This window comes from Melanotaenia boesemani, chromosome 11, assembly GCF_017639745.1.
Source record: "Melanotaenia boesemani isolate fMelBoe1 chromosome 11, fMelBoe1.pri, whole genome shotgun sequence".
In the NCBI taxonomy this organism is placed as follows: Eukaryota; Metazoa; Chordata; class Actinopteri; order Atheriniformes; family Melanotaeniidae; genus Melanotaenia; species Melanotaenia boesemani.
Window position 1 is genome coordinate 22,310,780 of NC_055692.1, and position 20,788 is coordinate 22,331,567.

The 20,788-nt window shown below is 39.2% G+C and overlaps 2 protein-coding genes across 6 annotated transcripts in view; one reads left to right on the plus strand and one right to left on the minus strand.

Annotated features, from left to right (window-relative positions):
* kiaa0825 (KIAA0825 ortholog) overlaps positions 1–18,239 on the minus strand; it is a 115,326-nt gene extending 97,087 nt beyond the window's left edge. For all 4 annotated transcript variants that reach the window (XM_042000325.1, XM_042000327.1, XM_042000326.1 and 1 more), the window contains exons 1-6: positions 17,879–18,239; positions 14,498–14,634; positions 8,401–8,569; positions 7,753–7,947; positions 7,453–7,638; positions 6,922–7,246 (exon numbers count right to left, since the gene is read on the minus strand). In XM_042000325.1, coding sequence (XP_041856259.1) covers positions 6,922–7,246; positions 7,453–7,638; positions 7,753–7,947; positions 8,401–8,569; positions 14,498–14,628 — 1,006 coding nt within the window. In that variant the 5' untranslated portion in view covers positions 14,629–14,634; positions 17,879–18,239. The remainder of the gene's footprint in view (positions 1–6,921; positions 7,247–7,452; positions 7,639–7,752; positions 7,948–8,400; positions 8,570–14,497; positions 14,635–17,878) is intronic.
* Positions 18,240–18,524: 285 nt separating this feature from the next.
* Positions 18,525–20,788, plus strand: part of slf1 (SMC5-SMC6 complex localization factor 1) — a 28,836-nt gene continuing 26,572 nt past the window's right edge. For both annotated transcript variants that reach the window (XM_042000380.1, XM_042000381.1), the window contains exons 1-5: positions 18,525–18,721; positions 19,384–19,494; positions 20,020–20,098; positions 20,254–20,479; positions 20,578–20,731. In XM_042000380.1, coding sequence (XP_041856314.1) covers positions 19,384–19,494; positions 20,020–20,098; positions 20,254–20,479; positions 20,578–20,731 — 570 coding nt within the window. In that variant the 5' untranslated portion in view covers positions 18,525–18,721. The remainder of the gene's footprint in view (positions 18,722–19,383; positions 19,495–20,019; positions 20,099–20,253; positions 20,480–20,577; positions 20,732–20,788) is intronic.

Here is a 20,788-nt window from a genome sequence, read left to right on the forward strand (position 1 = left end):
TTACAAAACAGAACAGATGCAGCCAGTGAGCAAAAAGGTAAACAATTGCTGTGTGGCGGGCTGCCAAATCCCCAGTCTGATGTATTAAACTCACGGTGAAAAGCATTTCCCCTTTGGCTGCACTTATTGCCACTTCATTTCCTCTTTGCTCACACACAAATTCTCTTCTTGCCATATCTCTCCTTCTCTATGCTTCTCTCTTTCTTTCTTGTTCCTTCGTTTAATCGAGAGAGAAAAAGACAAGGTATAGGGCGCTTTTTGCCGTCTGGCTATTTTCTGTCCTTGTCTGACCCAAGAGGCCCAGTTCCTTCTAACAGAGCCATTAGTGGGGGGAATTGCATGTGTCTGACATGGCCGAAAACCAATTATTAGACACTTTCTAGCAAATGATGCCCAAGTCTTTGGGGAATGAGCAATCGAGCAATAATTTAGCCACTGATTTAATTTCTCTCCTGCATAGCATCTCTCACATTCTTATCCTCTGTCCCTCATCGTTCTTTCCTTCATTTTTTTTTATTCTGTCTCTCTGTAGTATCCGCTCATCCGACTGGTGGTTTACATCTCACGTGCCACACTGTCCAACTGGCTGGTAGCCTCTGATCATGTGATTACAACATATAATGATAAATTTTCTGTATTTGTGCAGATGTGTGCGTCCAACAACTTCCTTTACAAGTACTGTTAGCATTTGGTTACACAGGCAATTGTTGTTTATCTGGCATATTAAAGTAACACATTTTTTGTTCGAACCTCATTCATTATTTGTCTCTCTATGCTAATATTGCCTTCAAGCTCCTTTCTCGACACAAAACATGACTGAAGTGATGATACACAGACAGAAAAACACTTAATTTCTGCCTAGATCTGATGCATCCATAGATAAAGAATCAATCCACACACAACTGTTCAGTTATTCTGCACATTCAAGATTACTTGTGATTTGTCATCATTTGTTGAAATCAGTACTGGCAAATCTGTTCATTAACTTCTTTCATGTGGCAAGTTGATGGTATCATTATCAGCTTGGAAAACTATGAAGACCTGGACATAATCAGCATAGGAATGTTATGTAATACATTAAAACCAGATGCAACAGGTTTGTATTATTTGACCCATGTAAGGAGGCCACTTTATATCTAAAAGGATTTTAAAAAAATATGCCACCAAATAATTATAATACATCAGAACCAGAGAAATTCTGTTTTTCTTCCAAAATGGCACTTGTTCACTGACATTTCATAAACATCCGTTTTTAGAAATGCCAACGAATTTGAGGATGCAGATATGGTTATGGAGGTCAGTGTAGACCATCTTTTCTTCACTCTATACACAGATTCCTGACATTTTTCCCTCTTTTGTTATCTCTTGAATACTTACTGTAACTGTCTTTGAAAATGCAAGTCCTTTGTACATCTCTTTTTACAAATGTGGTAGCAATCCGCTATACCTGTAAACACACCTGTATCGATCCTTATGACACTCCACAGGGTAAAATTGACTGGCTGAAAATTAAACTGCAAAGTTTGCCAATATTGAATAATTCTGCACATAATATTACAGAATCAGAGAAGCTGTAAAAGAGCCAACTGTCACTCAACACAACCACCTTGCTGCAGAGCCCAGACACTGTACTTTTCTTATCATGCTGTCAACCACACTGATAGAAACTGTTGGGATGTTACTTTAATCTGAGTTGATCCTTCTAAAACTAATTGAAGTGTGTATTTGTAACTATTTAACTGTTAATGTGGATGTTAAGATGTCATGCTATGTTACAATGCCTCTGTGTGTTTCACTGTGTATAAGCCTCCTTTTATGTGTTCATCTCACAGAGTGTCAAAAAGGGTCGTGTGGGTGCCTTGGGGCACATCTGTGTACGCGTCAGTGCGAATGTAGGTGGAAGGATGCTCGGACCCACTGTGAACCTCCTGCTGGGTGCTGTGACAGCAAGGGTCCTATTTGTCAGTTGCGGCCCACTGCTCACTAAGACAGTCTTATTATGGGGGGCATCCTGCTGTGATTCCCCAACATACATTAACAAACATGCACACAGAGATACACACAGACACACAACCACCCAAATGCTAGTCCCTTGTGGCCCTTTCCTTAGGTGCTGTCCAACCAGGCCACAGCGGGAGTCACCTAGCCTTCACAGAAGGGGAAAGTAGCATGATCTGATATCTAAATTAAACAGCTCTACCTAGAAGGTGGTGCAGCTGTGACATAGAAATATGGCTAACATTGTTCTGTTATTTCTATCCTTTAGTGTGTCTGTCTTTGTCACTGGCACTGCCAGTTAAATAAAGGTTAATATTTCTCTGGCCTTCTCCGTGTACTTGAACTGAGTAACCCAGATGAAGAACATAGAAGAATATATTGACATGAAAGGACCATTTCATTAAATCCCACTTGTTTAGAGCCCTTGTTCCCATTATTGTTTTCAGGCCCTCAGCAAATCACACTGACTTTTCATCACAAAGTACAGCCTGCTCTCAATAATGCAGCCATTTTTGTCTGTGCTTTCTCAATAGAAGGTGCCAGGAAAATGTTCATATCCTTGAGCTGTTCAAGAGTGATACAAAAAAGCCATTGTGACCACTCAGAGGATATGGGGGAAAATAAATGACACGCATAATACACATTCTCAAGGGCCACGAAACATAATCTTTTCTGCGATTTCATTGGAGCCATGATTTAGAGAAAATGATCGTAGGCATGTGCTCACACATAAACACAACCTGAGAGAAAAGACCCAGCTTTTCTCATTATGATTAGTAAACAATCACTTACTCTGTGTGGCAACTTTCTAAGACAGGGCCTAATCGCCTGCAAGGACAGCTGCATAAAAAAAAAAAAAAAAAAAAAAAATCATTCATAAAGTGTAGGCACCACACAAATATCCGTCATCACACAAATATCCGTGCCCACATGTATACAGTGACACACACACAACCTCTCTTACCTAGTCCATAATTATGTGGCAGCATGTGGGTGCACGTCCCTGGCTGACAGTGTGTATAAACTGAGGCAGAGATATGATCTAGTGAGGAGCTGCTCTTATTAAATATTAACAAACGCCATTCCCAAGTAGCCTCAATCCCCACAAGCTCCTCCAACGCCAGTCAGAGCCTCAGCCTTGCTATCTCACGTCACTACAGAACCCCTCTCCCTGCTGAATAGGCTGTGGTGCTGTCTTTAAAAAAGAATTCAAAGAGTCAGAAAGGGTGAGGAGAGGGGTGCAGTGGTGGCGAATATGCTTACTATACATGCTCTACCTGAATCCGTTTTTATCTATACAGAGCTGCCAATGTTGTCATATGGGGAAATTAGTGGAGGAGGAATTTAAATCAGTGTGATCAAAATAGTGCAGCAAAGTGTCTGAGAAGAATTTCTCAACCTCGACTTCACCCCTGTGGCCGATTGTTAGAGAAGTGTGCATGCAGAAGCCAGAATAAAAACCTTTGATGTCCTGAAAAAACAGGGCTATACTATGCATACAAATGCAAATTACCAAGTTCCATATGGAAATGCAATGATGCATTTTTTAAAGGGAGGTATTAGATGACTCTTGATCATGCAATTATTTATGAAAATTTGCAAACAGTTTGCACACATACACACAGCCAATAGCATCTGCTAACAGACAAATAGGCTGATATGCACATGACACAGGCTCATACCAAAGATAACTACACATACATCTACTGTAACAAGATGACAAGCAAGGGTGAAAACTGGTTAACAATACACCAAGGCAAACACTTTATGCAGAGTTATTGTTTGCACTTTTGTCATTTGCACATCTGAGCACAGAATAATTACAAGCATAGCTCAACGATTTTTAAGTGTGGCCACTAATATTTGCATTAATAGAGATGTTAAATACATACAGCATTAGCAGAAAAATTGCATGTCATTTTATCAAGTGCAACTTTTATAACAAAGTTAGAGACTGGAATAACATTAAAACTATAACAAATATGTTTAACATTACAAAAGAAATGTTGGTTCCCATTACCTAGAGAGTTTAATATTTAAAGATTCCTTAGAAACTAGAGAAATCTCTGTATGCATCCATAATGCAACTTCAAATTCTACATGGGAAGCAAAATAACTATAATGACTTTAATAACAAGAGTTGGAAAGTCAAGCAGTGGACAAATTGAAGAGAGGTTGGGGACCATTTGACCTTCTGTGGTGCTATGCAGGTGCATTGTTGCACACAGCATGGGAAATTTGGAAATCTGGAAAACTTCATCACTAAACGGGACATGCTGTCTTTGAAACATCATATGCTCCAACAAGACATGCTTTTCAAAGAAGGCATTGCTAATTACATTAAGACAAAGTAAAAAAACTGAAACATTATGTGGGTATTCGTTTCCGTCTGAAAGAATTCAGTACACTATGAAACAAAACAAAATTCAACAAAGAAGCACACAACTGTTGAGCAGCAAAAATCCAAAATCAATAAAAATGGAAAAACATTTTAGGTTTTTTAAAGACAGCAATTGGTCTCTTCAGTTTCCCACAAAGTGTTAAAGGAAGAGGTGATGCAACTCAGTGGTAATCAGATTTTTTGCCCATACTGTACAGTTTTACTATTAAATAGTGTTTCAATGATTTAAAAATCATTACATTCTGTTTTTATTTATTGCAGTTTAAAATATGTCCCAACCTTTGTAGAAACAGGTTGTAAATATAGAAATATGTGATTTACTGTATTTATTTTGGCAACACTGTAAACCCAGACAGACTTGCATGTGAAAACCTCAGGCCACCCACTCTCCTGCAGACTCAGTGAGGTGTGTTAGTGAGGTTTAAAGCCTATATTGTTCCTGACCAACCAGCCTGTCCAGCACAATTCCCAGTCTTTCTGTTCACTCCATTACACTTGGAAAAGTGCAAGGAAATGGGAAAAGAAAAAGGAAGAAGTGGACATGATAGAGATGAAGTAAAGGAAAAAAGGGTGGGGAAGGCGTGAGACCCTTCACATCAGTCTAGGGACAATGTCAGAGCCTGCCTTTGAGTCGGTGGGATTAAAAGAAGAGGATCTTGATATGAACGCTGTTAAATGGTTCAGTGATTTGACAGTGGCGAAACAACCGACAGCCCTGCTCCCCTGGGAGCCCACAAAGTCTTCCTTGCACAACTCTTATCAAAATATACTCACCGCCTTCTTTACTTTAGAGAAACACAACAACACAGCAGGAGAGGAGGGAGGGATCTAACGAGTCATTGGATACTTATGAAAAGAGAATGACTTTTTAAATATTGTTTTTTTTTTTTACCTCCATCATAATTGTCTTGACAATGTTGCAAACAGTATAGACAGTAGAGTGTGAAAGCCTATTATGCATTAATGTTCCAGCTCTGGTTCTTTAGGAGCCACTGGCATTTGGAGTGAGCATGTAGGTTCTTAAGGATTTTTTTTTTTGTTGTTTTTTTTGTTTTGGGAGGAGACTTAAAGCATGAACAACACATAAATGTAATCCCAGTTGTAGCTGTGTTGCAGCTGATAGTCAAACAAACACACACACACACACACACACACACACACACACACACACACACACACACACACACACACACACACACACACACACACACACACACACACAAGCAAAATCAGCACAGGCAAAACTGCTCCATTTTACCATCATTACACAGCACGGGTCCCTCGCTCCCTTTGGAGCCGTGTTCTGCCTCCGGTGCTACATTTGACGGTTTGTTGAGCGGCACGTAGGTGTGTAGCCTCCGCCGCGTTACGTGATCAAACAGCCCAACTGACGCATGGCCAATTATCCTGGCTGCCTCCTCTCATCTCACATTTAAGGAGAGGGAAAGTAAAAACCAAAGAGGGAGATGGAGAGAGTGAGATGGAGGGAGGGGAAAAAAGAAGCGAGGCTGGCGGTGTGTTTATCGAAGAATGGCAGATGCAAAAGCACCTCTCCCTGTCCCGCAGGGAAGCTGGCATGTGCACCATTTTTGAAAAAGTAAACAATGGCTCACACACTTTTTTTTTCCTTTTGTGGATCTTTACCCTCAGCAAGTTGTAAATAGGCCAATATGAAGTAAACAGAGAGAATATTGGGGGAATTAAGTATCAAAAGTGACACTGTGTGAGGGTCTATGCTCTTTTCTAATCTCAGTGTATAACATCATTGTATGCTCAATCACATTGACACATTTTGCGTTAGAGGATAATATTAAAAGGACTACCTCATATTTTGTTCTCTTAACAACCATGGTACAGTGAAACAAGGTTGACAGATTGTTGAACCTTGCTCTTACTGATTCACCATGTCTTTCTCAAACTCCCTTTGTTCTCCCTAAAGAGCTTTATCAAACAGCCCCAAATCTGGTTCAAGGTCAAGATAAATCAATTTGCCCTCTCCAGAGTAAGATCACAAGGTTGTATGGAAATTACATTTTATTAAGCTTTATTTTTTATATCAATTTAATTGAATTCCTGTTCAAGAGAACAGCTGATCTATGGCTGTTAAAACTAAAGCAACAGTGTAGGTTGCCTTGGGTTCAAGTTAAAAAAGTGAATTAACACTCAAACACATGATCAGACCTTGAATATTTTAGGTTTCACGGATTAGTTTAGTCAAAGATGCAACATGTGAAAAATCATGTTCAGAAGAAGTTTAAAAAAGAACCCCAGATGTGGAAATGCTGCTCTCTGCTTTATGTTGGAAAAAAGGAACGAATGGCAGGCAGGAAAGAGGGCAGTAAAAAGAAAGCAGTTACAACATGAACAGCAGTCGCTTCTAGAGGCCTCGGTTTTGGCTCCGACATTAGGACATATGAACAGGACAGAAAAAGAAGCAGAAATGAAGAAATAAAAAGTATTAAGGGAGATTTAATTTAAACATGAACCATTTAAAAAAAAAGTCAAAATGTAAGATCACTTACCTACAGTTGCTCTGGATTTAGCTGAATATTTTTTTATCTTGCTGCTAAGGGCAGTATTGTCCCTCTGGGCTGTCTCACACTCCTTCTCCATCTGGGAGGTCAGTTCTTGCACCACAGTGTTGAGATAGCCCACATTGACAAAACCAAGTATTATTTGGGGTTCTGTGAGTCTTGAAAGGACCTGGAGATCCTCAGTGAGGATCTGGGTCAGATGTGGGACCACATTGGAGAAACCCGTTGCCAATTTGTCAAAGCCAGTCTCACTACCTGGGCTGAAGTTGAGGCTTGATTGCAGAATATCCACCACGCATTGGCGTTTAAGGCCCTGTACACATAAATTCAAATGAAAATATTTTATGCATTTACTAGTGGGGACTATCATTTTGGTGCAGTATTTAAAAAAAACCAAAACAATAACAGTGCATTAATATAGGTATCTATGTATGTTTAAAGTTAAGAGGAGTTAATTCATATAGGAAATTATAGAATTATATAAAAGATATTTCATTATTGTACTATGTCTTACTGCACCTGGTAATGAGTGAGAACCTCACAGTCAGGATAGAGAAAGAATAATTGCTGAAGACAGTGGACCCGTTCATGGATAGCCAGGGTGGAAATATGTATAGATCCAGAATGCTCTGAACTACGACCCAAAAGCCGATCCATCAGGTAGCGTCGCAACTGGAGACGCACAGAATCCCAAGCCTCCTGGATCTTCAGGAAATCAAATTGTAAGAACTAATTACAGTATGTAGTCATTTCAGTACATTCAGCCAGTGCATTTAGAATTTTAACAAAAACTGAGCTGAATCAAGAATAATTGATTACCTCTATTGATGTGTCATCTTTGATTAAATGTACCATGTGGACGGAGCAGCCAGCCATTTGATGATGAAGAGAAGACGAACAGGAGGAAGAGGACGGGGTACAAGGAAAGCAGACACCACACTGGGCAGACAGATTCACAAGCAGCTGAAGTGTCACCTCTTCTTTCCCTTCTTCTTCTGATCTCAGATACTGTTGCTGAACAGAAGAAAGGAATGAGGATATAATTAACTGGAGGAAGTAGAAAATTAACTAAAGCTGTGAGACAATGTATGTTTGAGCATAGCGCTGTCCTCTGATGTGACAAACTGGTTAATAAACATTGCTTAAACTTTTGCTGAGTATTAATAGAATGATGCCGTAGTTAAACTGGAAGTTGCAAATTTAAGATTGTAGGACTGTGCCAGGATTAGACAGCCAAATATATGCCCCAATTTAGTTTATAGTAAAACAATGATAAAATTGAAGCTTTAGTCATATTGTCATGATGTGAGTCAATCACATTCAGGCTATCACATTACTGTTGTGGCTAAACAGGATCCTGAGTCATGCATTTACTCTAAAATTAAACTTTAAACCTTTACAGGTTTAAAATACTGCAGAAAATAATATTAGTAATCAATCAGCATTATCATCATCTTTGGGCAGTACCAGAGCTCTGAAGAAATCCATGAGCTCTTGATATCCTGTGGTAACAGGCTTGACATTGTTTTGTGCTCTTATGTTGAACCACTGCAGACACTCTGTAGGGCTCGGTGGACGGTTTCCCCCTCTGCAGTCCCCCATTGTAGCCTGGAGCTCCTTTAGCCGTTGTTCAATGCTGAGTAAAAAGAAGATATATCACTGAAGACTAAGAAAAGAATAAAACACTTATCAAAGAAAAAGCTCAGGCATTCAATTCAGCAATTATGAAATTTTGACAACATGTGGAAAAATTAAACATTTTAAAATAAATTAATAGTAGCCTTTTTGTTAATGAAATGAGAAGATTTAATTTGGATATGACCATCTAACAGCCACAGTTTTGTCATTTATCTTAAGTTCTGCAAACTTGGGTTCGGAGAAAATATTAACTGTCAGACTGTCAACAGCTACTCTGGCAGTGTCCTTACTGTGACATGAGACTACTAAAACAGAAAGTAAACCCAATCAACCAGTTTAACCGCACCCAAATAAAGGCAGTGAAGCTGCAACAGAAACACATAGAAACAAAACAAAGCACAAGACACAAATACAAACACATCACACTGAAGATACACAAGGATGTACACATCACATAACTCGCTCTCATTCAGTGTCTCTACTGTGAGAAGACAGATACAGACACATCAACAGTAATGAACACAGACATCGATATATCAGTGTGTGAGTGTGTGCTAAGCATCCGGTGTGAAGTGGCATTACAGGCATCGGCAGGCATCTGAGATACACACTTCTTGCTATCTCATGTCTTACTCGTTCCCTTGACACACACACACACACACACACACATAGACAAATACCGTTCTCTTGATGTTAACAGACGGCATCAGTGATTCAGTTTCCTCTTTAATATGACAGATTAGAAATGACATCTTTGGGCTCGACATGTTTAGTCATTTCCATGCAAATCGATGCATATATATTTGGATGCAAGACAGTGTCGGGGTATGTGTGTATGTGAGTACGCCGACATACTTGAATAATTAAACAGTGTTATGGAGTGAACAATGCTATTGTGTTTGCATATGGCAGCACATTCACAAATCTACAGAGACTCCAGACAGCATATACAGTATAAATGTATGTAGTAGTCCATGGCGGTGGAGCTGAAATCATTAATTAGATGAACCCCTTGCTCATGATCAAAAATCAATAAGGAAATAAAATTAAGAAAATCCATGAAAGATGGCTCTTTTATGACAGACTAAATTTAATTGCATCTGTGAACATGATGTGAGCACATGTCACAACAGTTTTTGGCTTGATTATTAACCAATGGTTTAAACACATTAAAGTAATTGAAAAAAAAAAGTACCAGAATACCTGCATTTCCTAATGTGAGTGAGAAAGATCTCGTGTGTATGTTCTAAAGCCAAAATACCATCTTCTCATCAGACAGCTCATCTTCTACCATCGGTGTATAAACTGCCTCCTGCTTGCTCCCAGGCCATGAACACATCCAGATGTCTTGCAATGGCAGCACATTAAATAACCGCTCAATCTGACACTCTTTCATTTCAGAGGGGAAAAACGCAAGGGGATAAAATGTTATAGACTGTTACAAGCCGCTATCCTCTAGCCTGAACGGTGACTAATGATACTGCTGTCTCATGTTAACTACCTTCCCCTGCCAGTCTTCTCTTCTATAGGCAGGTCACATGAAGCATCTCACTTTATTTGCTTGTCACCACTGTGCTAACTGACAGAAATACTGATTATAAAGGGGTGTTTATTTGTGTATTTGGCAGGATTTATTGTAAAATAATATTTGTTACATGCATGCAGAGCTATCAAACATCTCATTAGAGCATGCGCTTTCCAGGTTTTTTAACGTTACCCTGTGTTTGTGTCTGATTCTGTATAAATGTGTACCTTCTTGAATGATATCCCTTTCTGATTTGGCAACTACATTAAACAACAGAAAATGATGGTTTATTTGCGAAACCTCTGGGTTTGTTTTCTCAAAAGGAGCCTATTGTAATGGGTGTGTAAGACAAAGTGATTCTGAATACAATATATGTTTTTAATGGCTGGTAAAATATAATGAGAAAAACATTTAAGAATATATGCAACAGCTGTAGAGTTCAAGTTAAAAATTTGGATAGATTTTAGTCATTTTCCATGTTTTCTGATGACATTGCTGCAGATTAATTGGCTGCACAGAGAACTCTATGCATTTATAGTAAGTCATAAACATGGATTCATTTAGGGCTCCACCCCAGGACTTTACACAGACAGCAGGTATGAAATGGGCTTCCATCTGTTGCTCACTTTTCACCCACTTTCTGAAGTTCATAAAAAAGAAAGCTGACTAAATTTTGAAATTTACTATTTCCTCGGACTTTACAACAGAGTTAATGCTGAGGTAAACTTCTACTCACCTTGATAGGCTGAGACTCTATTAAGGGCTTCCTAAACACAAGTTGAATCAGTGAAAACTACAGAAAGAACTGCAACCATTGAAACTCCACCAAACTAAGCTTTCGTATATATATCTCATTCTTGCCTTTATACAAAGAAACAATGCACTTTAATGGTTACAGCAACACTGCCTCCCAAGACACATTTTAAAGCCTTGACTTCTTCTTTCCTCTTTCTTCAGAAGTCTTACTTTCCTAATTTTTTTTTCTTTACTTTACTCGCCTTTCAATTAACCCTCCTTAGGGCCTTGTGCTGTGAGTTATAAAGTCAATGTTGATGGCCTGTGTCAAGAAGTCCATCCAGCTCTCGGCAATATAGTGACCTTTTGCCCGCTGGTGTGAATGCTACCTGAAGCCTAATCAACTTGGCAGGATTAGCTCCCTACCTGATGATTTCCACTGCCAGCAGCTCAGAATCCGGAGTAAGAGACAGAGAGAGTATGATAGAAGAGGAAAGTAAAAATGGGTAGAAAACAGACCAGTCACAGAAAATGAAACCATTGAGCTTTCTGTGTAGAGACCACAATGGATGAACCCTTAATGGCAAAAAGGCTAGAGCAGAACTCAACAAAAGACCAGGAGAATGAGAAAAGAGGCAGAGGAAACTAGGAGGAAAGGATCCTTTAGGCCTCCTGACAAACACATCAATCATCTTACCCTAACTGACACACACATGCACACACTTCCACCGCGCAGTGAAATTTAATTGTTTTTCAGACCAGTTCAGCCAGACAGTTGACACCGCAACTTCAACCCCCCCCCCCCCCCCCCCCCCCCCCCCCACCCCCCCCTCCTCACTGCCGAGAGAGAGAAGGGGAGCAACTGGAGGTCTTTTATTAGATATGATGGCACATTTCACAGCTCCCTGACTTACAGAAACCCAATCCTGCGATTAGTCAGCGCTTTGACGTTATCTTAAGTTCCTTGTCAGAATTAATTTAGTGTGGGTGGGCTGCTGTGGGGCTGTCTATCCGCTCCCCTATGCTCGCCTACAGGAGGTGGGGGGTTGGAGACAACGGGGGCAGGAGGATCCTTTTCAAATAAACCTATGCTAAAGTCAGTGCCAGAGCAGCCACCTGAGAACTAAATATCTCCCCCATCAAAGGGTCCCATTCTGTGAGGGGAAAAAGACTGAATGGGCTTGAATGAACAGGCTGAAAACAAATCCTGTCTTGCCCCAGCGTGTCGCCCACTTAGTGCCCTCAGCCATCCAGTCCAGCCCATGATACCAGAGAACTGATACAGCCGATAGACTAACTTAACACACGTGTCACGCACAGCTAAACACAATATCAACTACATACTGCAAAGACTCCAGATTGGTGTAACTGTTAACTGAGAAGGAACCCTGCATGGCATTTTACCATGGCAAGCTCTTAATTCTCTCAGTTTCACAAATTCAAAATCCGGATTGTAAGAATCATTCACACAGGGAATCAGAAGAGGTATTGATGCTGCACCCTGATCAAGATTGGCAGGCGAAGAGTGAGAGCCATTTGCCTTGCCAGTGTGAAACCAGAGGCCTGTCTTTAGTCACCATACCTGTGCTGACACTTCATTATTAGTCTTTTCCTGGTGGCCCACCCCATCCGGCTCCACTCTGCACCCTTCCTTGCACTATCCCATCTGATGAAAATTAATGGATTACAGCATTTCAATTTGGGGGCGCCAGCTCCGTTGTCAGCCTATCTTAATCTCCTTCAATTAGGGAGCAGCTCTCAGGCAGCTCTCTGACATCTGAGAACCAGGAACAGGTCAGTCACTCTGACCCATAAACAGGTTGAAGTCCTTCAAGGGTGTGGGCAGCTCCGTCTCCTCCATCTCTCACTTTCTCTTTCCTCTCCTCTACTTCCGTAATTTGTCCCAAACACTGATAAGCCAGCAGGTGAGTGAGTTGCAGAGGTTAGAGTGGGTGTGTATATCTGCAGCCCACCCTGGTTGAGGCAAAAGAGGTCTCAGAAGATTTTATTTTCCTGGATGTGTCCCCACAGAAAGCTGGTTTTCTTCAAGTAGTCTGGGAGGAAGTTAGCTGCAGTCTGACAGAGATACTGACCAGTGGTACCCCACGGCGAGAGGAGGATTGCCTTATTTTTAGCCCCATTCTCCATTATCTGGATGCTTTGTTCTCATAATGGTTATCCCTCTCCCATCTGCAGGAACACAAAATAACCCTTTAATGCTTAGAAAGCAGAAAAATGGCCCGGCCTTCAGTAATAAGCCTTGAATTACCTACCCAAGGGTTTTCGTTTCAAGATGTGGAATCTTCAATTATTATGTTCCCATTTAGAAAGAGGAAGGAATGAAAAAGAGAAAAGGGGAGGGAGACTGTGAGAGAGAGTGAAGAAGGGATGAGACCCAGACACTAATGGTGCCAAAGTAAGGCTTTGTTCACTTGCTACATTTAGCCTGTCCTTCATCATCTGCCCTCAGCCTCATAACGCCACAAACGATAAAAGACCTGAAATACAGATTCCTCCTTTTCCTCCAGTGCCCTCACATCCCATTTCTTATCAATCTATTTGTCCCCTTCAACTATCTGCATCTGCTGCGAAAGACAGATCTCTGTATTCAATATGGCTGTGCATTGGTGCAAATGTCTTTTTTTATGGAAAGGAAATGCAAAACCCAGCAAACGGGTGGACATATTAAAAAATAAGTGCATTAGGATAGTTTTCTCTACTTATATATTTTTCTGTATATAATCTTTTCTCATTTAATGTCATCCCTGGGAATGAACATGTATAACCCTAAAACACTTTTGGATCATATTTTTATGATTATTAATAGATAATCACGTCAGTAAACCGTTATTTCATTGTAAACAGTAGGACTTCATTATTTCCCATGTGTTTTAACGAGTTTACTGATCATGTTAAATATTTCCATGCACATTCAAAGCATGTCATATGTGTGTGTTGTAATAGCATTTTGGATATATTTAGATATATAATCAATCAATCAACCAACCAACCAACCAGACTTTAATTGTCATACAAAACTGAATGTAGCCTAAAGTGCTTTAAAAACTTTAAAAAACTAATTAAACAAATATTAAAAACAATAAATTCCACTCTTTCCCAGCCCAACTTTAATGTACAAAAAGGACTGCGTTCTAAACAACATTCAATGGGTCATGAAGGTTAAAAGGCAAATACAATAAATAAAACCTTTAAACTTGAGACAAGTCTTTTAATGTTTGACCTCCTCTTAATACGTCTCTCTTGCTCCTCCATTGCAACAAACTTCCCTATGTGAGGAGAGAAGATGCTGTGATGCTGACTGCCATCACACACAGCTTTAATTATATTTTGATGAAATTGTTGTTAACACTTATTATAGTGATGTTGTCTTTTAAAATCAAGCGCTTTTCTTTTTGTAAAATCTCTTTTGCTCCTCCATTGCTGTGAAGCCATTATTTCTCAAAGAAAAGAATTTGTTATAAAAAACACCACCTTTAAAAACGTCATTGTGACTACTTTTTAGGGTGATGTTAACCAAATATAAGCAACTGAAGGATGTGTACTTCAAAGAGAAGAAGGGTAAAAAAAAACTGCTTTCCATTATTTATTATACTACTCATTTAAGGTGATGAACGTCAAGATAGTGAATTGGGTGTTCTGACTGACCTGTTGGCATTGAGATTAAGTTTCTCCTCTGTGTCTCTGAGAAACTGTTCAAAGTCCAGATCACTGGAAACTCCTGGAACCAGCAGCTCCACAAAAGCATGGTCTTCAGGAAAATCCTCTGGCCATTCCATGATGCTCTGCAACAAAAAGAAATGAGAAATGAATTAAATAAAAAAAAATACTATATTATATTATTTATAACAAAAGAGACAGAGTAGGTCTTTTACCATTAAAAACGCCATCTTTGACACAACAGCTCATTAAACAAAATAAAACAAAACAAAAGGCATCACAGGTGTCAGGACTGAATTAACGATACAGTGGCATCAATCAACAGTGTGATTTGGTGTGTATTGTCACAGCTGTCTGTCAAGAAACACACGGATTCTGTGCACTCGCATTCATTTTGTCTATGATCATTTGAAATTTCCTCAAACAGGAGTCTTATTGGACACAAATCAATTTCACTTGAAACACCTGAAACAAAGTGAAGCTTATCATCTACACAAGCCGTTTCTTCCAGTCCCCCTCCCCTTTTCTTAAAAAAATTATTAGCAGTAGGTGGCCCCTCATCAAAATGCATTGCCTCAGCCTCTAACCATTTCTACCTACTGACAGTACAGTGAGTTAACAGGGGAGAAAAAAAGACTAAATAAATAAACAATGAGGTGAAATGCTTTTCAGTCAAGACTTTAAATAAACAACTCATCTCAGTGGGTCCCTTTCAGAACTGGGGGCCTCCCCTCCTACCCTGTGGTGCTTAACGCTGATGCTAACAGCCAATCCCACGTTGGTGCCACGCTGCCAGGTCTCATATCAACATTGTCATCAGCGCGAGTCAAGTGGAAGGTAATGGAGAGTGTCTGTGTCAATTTGGCTTTCTCACACTCCGCCTCTCGCCCCTTCTTCGTCATATGCTCTGATTTTAATAATCCCTGTCAAACTCCAAACAGCTCCCCGCACGCTGCTCTGCTTCTTCACTGCTGCATACAGTCTACGCCACTCTCCCTGACAGGGCAGACAGGAAGCTCAACATTCATTTAGCCTGCACAAAGGGAGGCCTGTCCAGCTGGACAAATATTATTTTCCTCCGCTGACAGCCGCACCAGTTAAGCTTGTCCTTTATTATTTCTCCCTCTCTTCTTCTCTCTTACTGCTTCCCCTCATCATCACACTCCCTCTGCGCCACTGTCTGAGAAGGGGGTCTAGACGCAGTCATTGCTGAAAGGGAGGAAGACTTTCAATCCATGGATTAGGAACTCATCATTGTAATTATATGAACTGAGTACAGCAGTGTGCGATTTTGGTCAGTGTCTTTTTTGTGTGTGTGCTGTCTACAACCCCATGCTGATCTTAGGTGTGTGAAAAGAATACACAAACAGACAACAGATTTGAATGTTCACACTGTATGTGTGCTGGGTATCCATCTCCTTGTATGCAGACATGTCATCAGTTTTCATAAGCATGAGTGTGTAAACGTAAGTGCATGTGTGTCAGGATTCACACAGGCAGCACACAGGGCCTCATTAGTACTATACTTTAAATCATCCATTCTCCACTGTCTTGTCATTAGCTCTTTAGAAAGCAGATGTTAGAGGAGCCCCTGTGTGTTTCAAAGTGTTGCAACAGGGAAGACTGGGCCAGGCGCTGAGACATCAAATCCACCACTATTAGACAACAAGAAGCAGTTTCACCCCCCCCCCCCCCCAAACACACACACACACACACACTCGTCAATGCACTTCCTCTCTTGCTGTTGCCTGTCTACTCCAGCTAGGTTAACACACAGGCCCATTTACAGTAATGAGTTTGCCCTGAAATATTTAGCAGCATATCCCCCAGGCTGCCGCTTTAAAACCACTTAGAGCATGTCAAGTTAAAGTCAACATTATTTTAAAGGGGGGTATCTTACAGTCCACTGTTAAGAAAACATAATAAATTAAACAGGTGCATTTCTCATGTATCTCATGTACACCCCAGGGGAGGGCATGGCTGTTACTGATTGTTACTGCATGTGCAAGCGGACCTGCTACATTACACTGCTTTTGACTGATTTTCCTCTTTACTGATTTATCTTATCTGTTTGCCTTCATATGATATACTTCTGGTTAATTTGGGTAAAATAAATTGTGATCAGTAGATTTTTCTCCTTTGGTATTAGGAAATATATGGACAGCTTTTCTTCTTAAAACAATGTATAGAAAATGTAGGGCAGTAATTTTTGTATTAGTGTAACAAATACTTGTGCAATTAGTCTGAACTAAGGGAAATTAATTAAATATTATTTAAAACCACTATTACTTGTTGTTGCTGTTTTGTTGGAAAATCATGATCATTCAACACGAGTCAGCTACAATAGTTGAAGACAATATTGTCAGACTGGAGTGGATCATGGTGTGTCTGACATCTGTCACCCCACTGTCAAGATTCCAGAAAAATTAAATAACTATCCTAAACATTTTTTTTTAACTGAGCTGACACGTGTACATACCAATTAAATCAAATTCAAATATCAACAAGTGATTTTAAAAATGCATAAAACAAACAAATAAAAAAAAACTAAGTAATGTTTCTTCCTTTATCTTAAACTATAATTATTCAACATCATTACCTGCATCATCTAAAAAAGAAGAAATCTGATGAGCTGTAGTGGAAAAAGCCATGTCATGTACCAGTCATGTCAGCACTAGTTTATAAGAATTTGTTCTCAACTGATTCTCACTCAGTTCATTTTTATTTAAATGCTCTAAGAGTAATCAAATATTATATATATATAGGCATTAGTAGTTAACACTGCTGAAATCCCTTTTGTGTTGTTTTTACTTTGTTTTCATGAGCACTATCAGAAACTGTTTGATTTTTGATCATCTAAATGACTATTTCATCTATAGAAGGGACCGAAAATGGTAAAACATGCAGAAACCCATATTATAATGTTGATTTGTCCAATAAACAGTATAAAAGCTAAATGCACCAAGATAATTAGTTCCTTCATGATTACCATTACTCATAATTATTCAGATCATTCTTTCAACTTTAGATAAACGTGTCAAATGTGGATTTGGTTATGACAAATAAAATGATGATAAAAAGAGAGAGAGAGAGAGAGAGAGAGAGAGAGAGACCTTAGCTGACCAGTGTAATTAAGAGCCAAAAAGCGGCGCGTCATTCTTGGTCACGTGACCAGACAAAAAGCTCTGACAAATCACAGCGGCCTCTGTTTAGGAACGCAAGTGCAGATTTTTGGACAAGTTCTCGGTATATTGTCACTTTGCCACACGTGCATGTCATAAACATTACACGTGTGTTGCGTTTAGGTGGTTAAAGGCAAAAAAAGCCAAAAACGGCGTTCAAGTGTCACACACAATTTGAGTGCCTTACCTTTTACGAGCTCCTCGTTAATCCATTCCGTGTTAATCCAATACAAGCGGGGTAAATTAAACCAACATTATTTGCTGTCACTTTGAGCTGAGAATTGTTTACGACAGAGATTAGTAGCTACAACAAAAAGCGAGACATCTAACATGTCACCATGCAATATAATTTTATTACTGTGACTGAGAGCATATTTGTCGCTGTCGTTGTGAACTCTACACAGAGCAGTTTTTGTAAACAGACGTGCGGTGTCATAAGCTTTATTGTAAAATCACCTTTCTAGTTATAAGCTATTGAGCGACCAAATATTCCCGTTACTCAATGAGTGCTTTATAATATCGAGCTATTTCGGTTAGTTCCGGGGAATGCAAGCGTCCGTGACAACAACCTGGAAGTAGCTCAATAAAAACTTCCGTTTAATGGAACATACCAACTCGCAAACCAAACGGTGGTGAAATTTATCCATACTGACGGGATATACCGTTAGTTTTATAATAATAGATAAAAGTTTATATAATATGTTAATTTATAGTAATATATAATAATTTCTTGCACTTAAACATTATTTTAAATGCTAATAATGTATATAACGCAATACCATATGAAGAATCACCCCCTCTCTTCAAACTCGTTGCCCACATTCTGAAACTGTTTCACATTTGTGCCGCGTGAATTCGCAAAGGCGTCTAAAGCAAATCTACTTGCCGTTTATTAACTTTGATGAGTGTAATCATCATGCATTTTGGTTCGGGAAGCTGAACATATTCTAGGGGGAGTTGCCACGTAGTGGTTTTAACGCTGTTCCTTTTGCTGGATCTCTGCTCAGTCAGAGTTTTGACGCACCTCGATGTAAGTCATCGCCCGTTGGTTTGAGAACAGCATTTGACCAGCCAGCTGTTTACCGACAGTTTATAATTGCACACTGATGAATGGCCAACGTAGAGTTTTGGTCGCTATAAATTAAATCAGGAAAGATAGCTGTACTAACGAGCTGTTGGGAGAAAAGTGACTATTATATTATTGATAGCTCCTACATATGTAAACAGGTACACTAAAACTTAACAGACTCGAACCATTCACTCTTTCTTTGAGAATATTTGGTTGTGGTGTTATTCTGTGGTGACTTTTTGCTGATATGGTTGCACACACTTGTCCTGTTAGAGGGGAAAGATAATTGCAGGTTATTAAAGAGCTATTTTAAATTATAATATTTTCCCCAGCCCAACGAGGTTGTGTTTTCCAGTTAAGTGCCCTCATCCACAAAACGTATTGTGAGTATTGGCTGGTGTGATGTGAAGAAAACTGTATAAAATTTTTGGAAGACTTATTTGACAGAGCTCTCCGGCACAGTCATAAAAAGAAACATGAAAGAATGTTATTCTTCTTTTTCAATCAACTTGTCATCTGTCATGTATACCTGTCTTGTAGCTAGTCAGTCATGTAGTCAAACAAGAAGATTTAGCTTAAAGAGTTGAACCTAATTTCATCTTGTTTTCACTTTCCTTCTCCAGATGGAAAGCCACAAGCATGTTTTCCAGGTTTCTGGGGTCAAAACCCAAGGTAAGAAGAGACTTTTGGTTCAAGGAATCCTTCAGCTCGGTGGAAAATACCTTGGGGGCTCAGTAAGTAAAAATCCCTCATAAAATTTGGAAAAATGGATGTATCAGAAATAAGACAGTAATAAATACTGCAAAACAGTTTGTTTCTTGTTTTAGCTGATAATTTTTTCCTTATTCAGTAAATGATTATTCAGTGTATAAGATGTAAAGAATTAAACTGTTTACACCCTTGCCTATAGAAATGCATTAAAACTAGTTAGTGTCACTAATATCATTCATGTAAATGATCTTGAATTTTAGGTTTTTCAGGTCTGAAATAATTCTTTATTATTTTTTTAATGTGTTTGCTTACAGGATGCAAATTTATCTATTGTATATTCAGTTTAACTGCTTATTAATTTTAAAATAATCTAGTTTTGAGTAGGGAATGCAATCAATTCTCGTTTTCCCTGAAGTATTCAGTTATTTAAAAATAAAAGGGAGGGGTAGTTTAAAAACTTGAATTGAATTAGTCTTTTTAAAATTTTAATTATTTAAGTTGCATCAGTTTCTACATGTTACTAAACTAATGCAATGGTCTAATTGTAGGTATACAAGCATGCCAGCACCCACCTAATAATTCCCCAGGTTTTGCCCAGCGAGAAGTTTTTGGCAGCTTGTGCTGCAGGTATGTCATGATCATTTTCATCTTGAATATGGGAGACATTTTAAAAAGAAAAAATGATCTTATTTTACATTTCATATAATTAACATTCTGGCTGTTGACCACACTTTTCCTTATTATTAACAATAATCTTTGCATTGCTGCCTCCCTTTTGCCAGGAAAGTGGGTTGTGACTCCGGACTATGTGTTGGACAGTGTTAAGAATGGCTCCTGGCTCCCAGAGGGACCTTATGAAGTGGCAATTTCTACAAAATCCTCAGGTGCCTTTTACCCTGTCAGACAGTGGCGGGAAAAGGTGGTCAATGGGAGAATTAGTGGAGCTTTCCAGGGCTGGAAAGTACTCCTCATGGTTCAAGAGTCCACCAGAAGAGCCATGTTCAGACGGTGAGGAATCATTTTAAATGTTTTCACCCACTAAACATTCATGAACAGTTAAATAATAAATAAGTTGTTTGTTGTTTTATTTCTTTCCTCTTACCTAGGTTGTTAAAAGCAGGCAGGGCAGAAGTATACAACTGTACTCCACCTTCTTACACCTCCATCACTCATGTCATGGCAAAACCTGTTACAGAGAGCTCAAAATCCCAAAATGCTCCTTGCTACCCAGTGAGCTACATTGTTCAGCACCTTTTTGGGGTAAGTCCATCTTGGTTATGTAAAATATATGGAAACAGATTTATCAAATTACTTTAT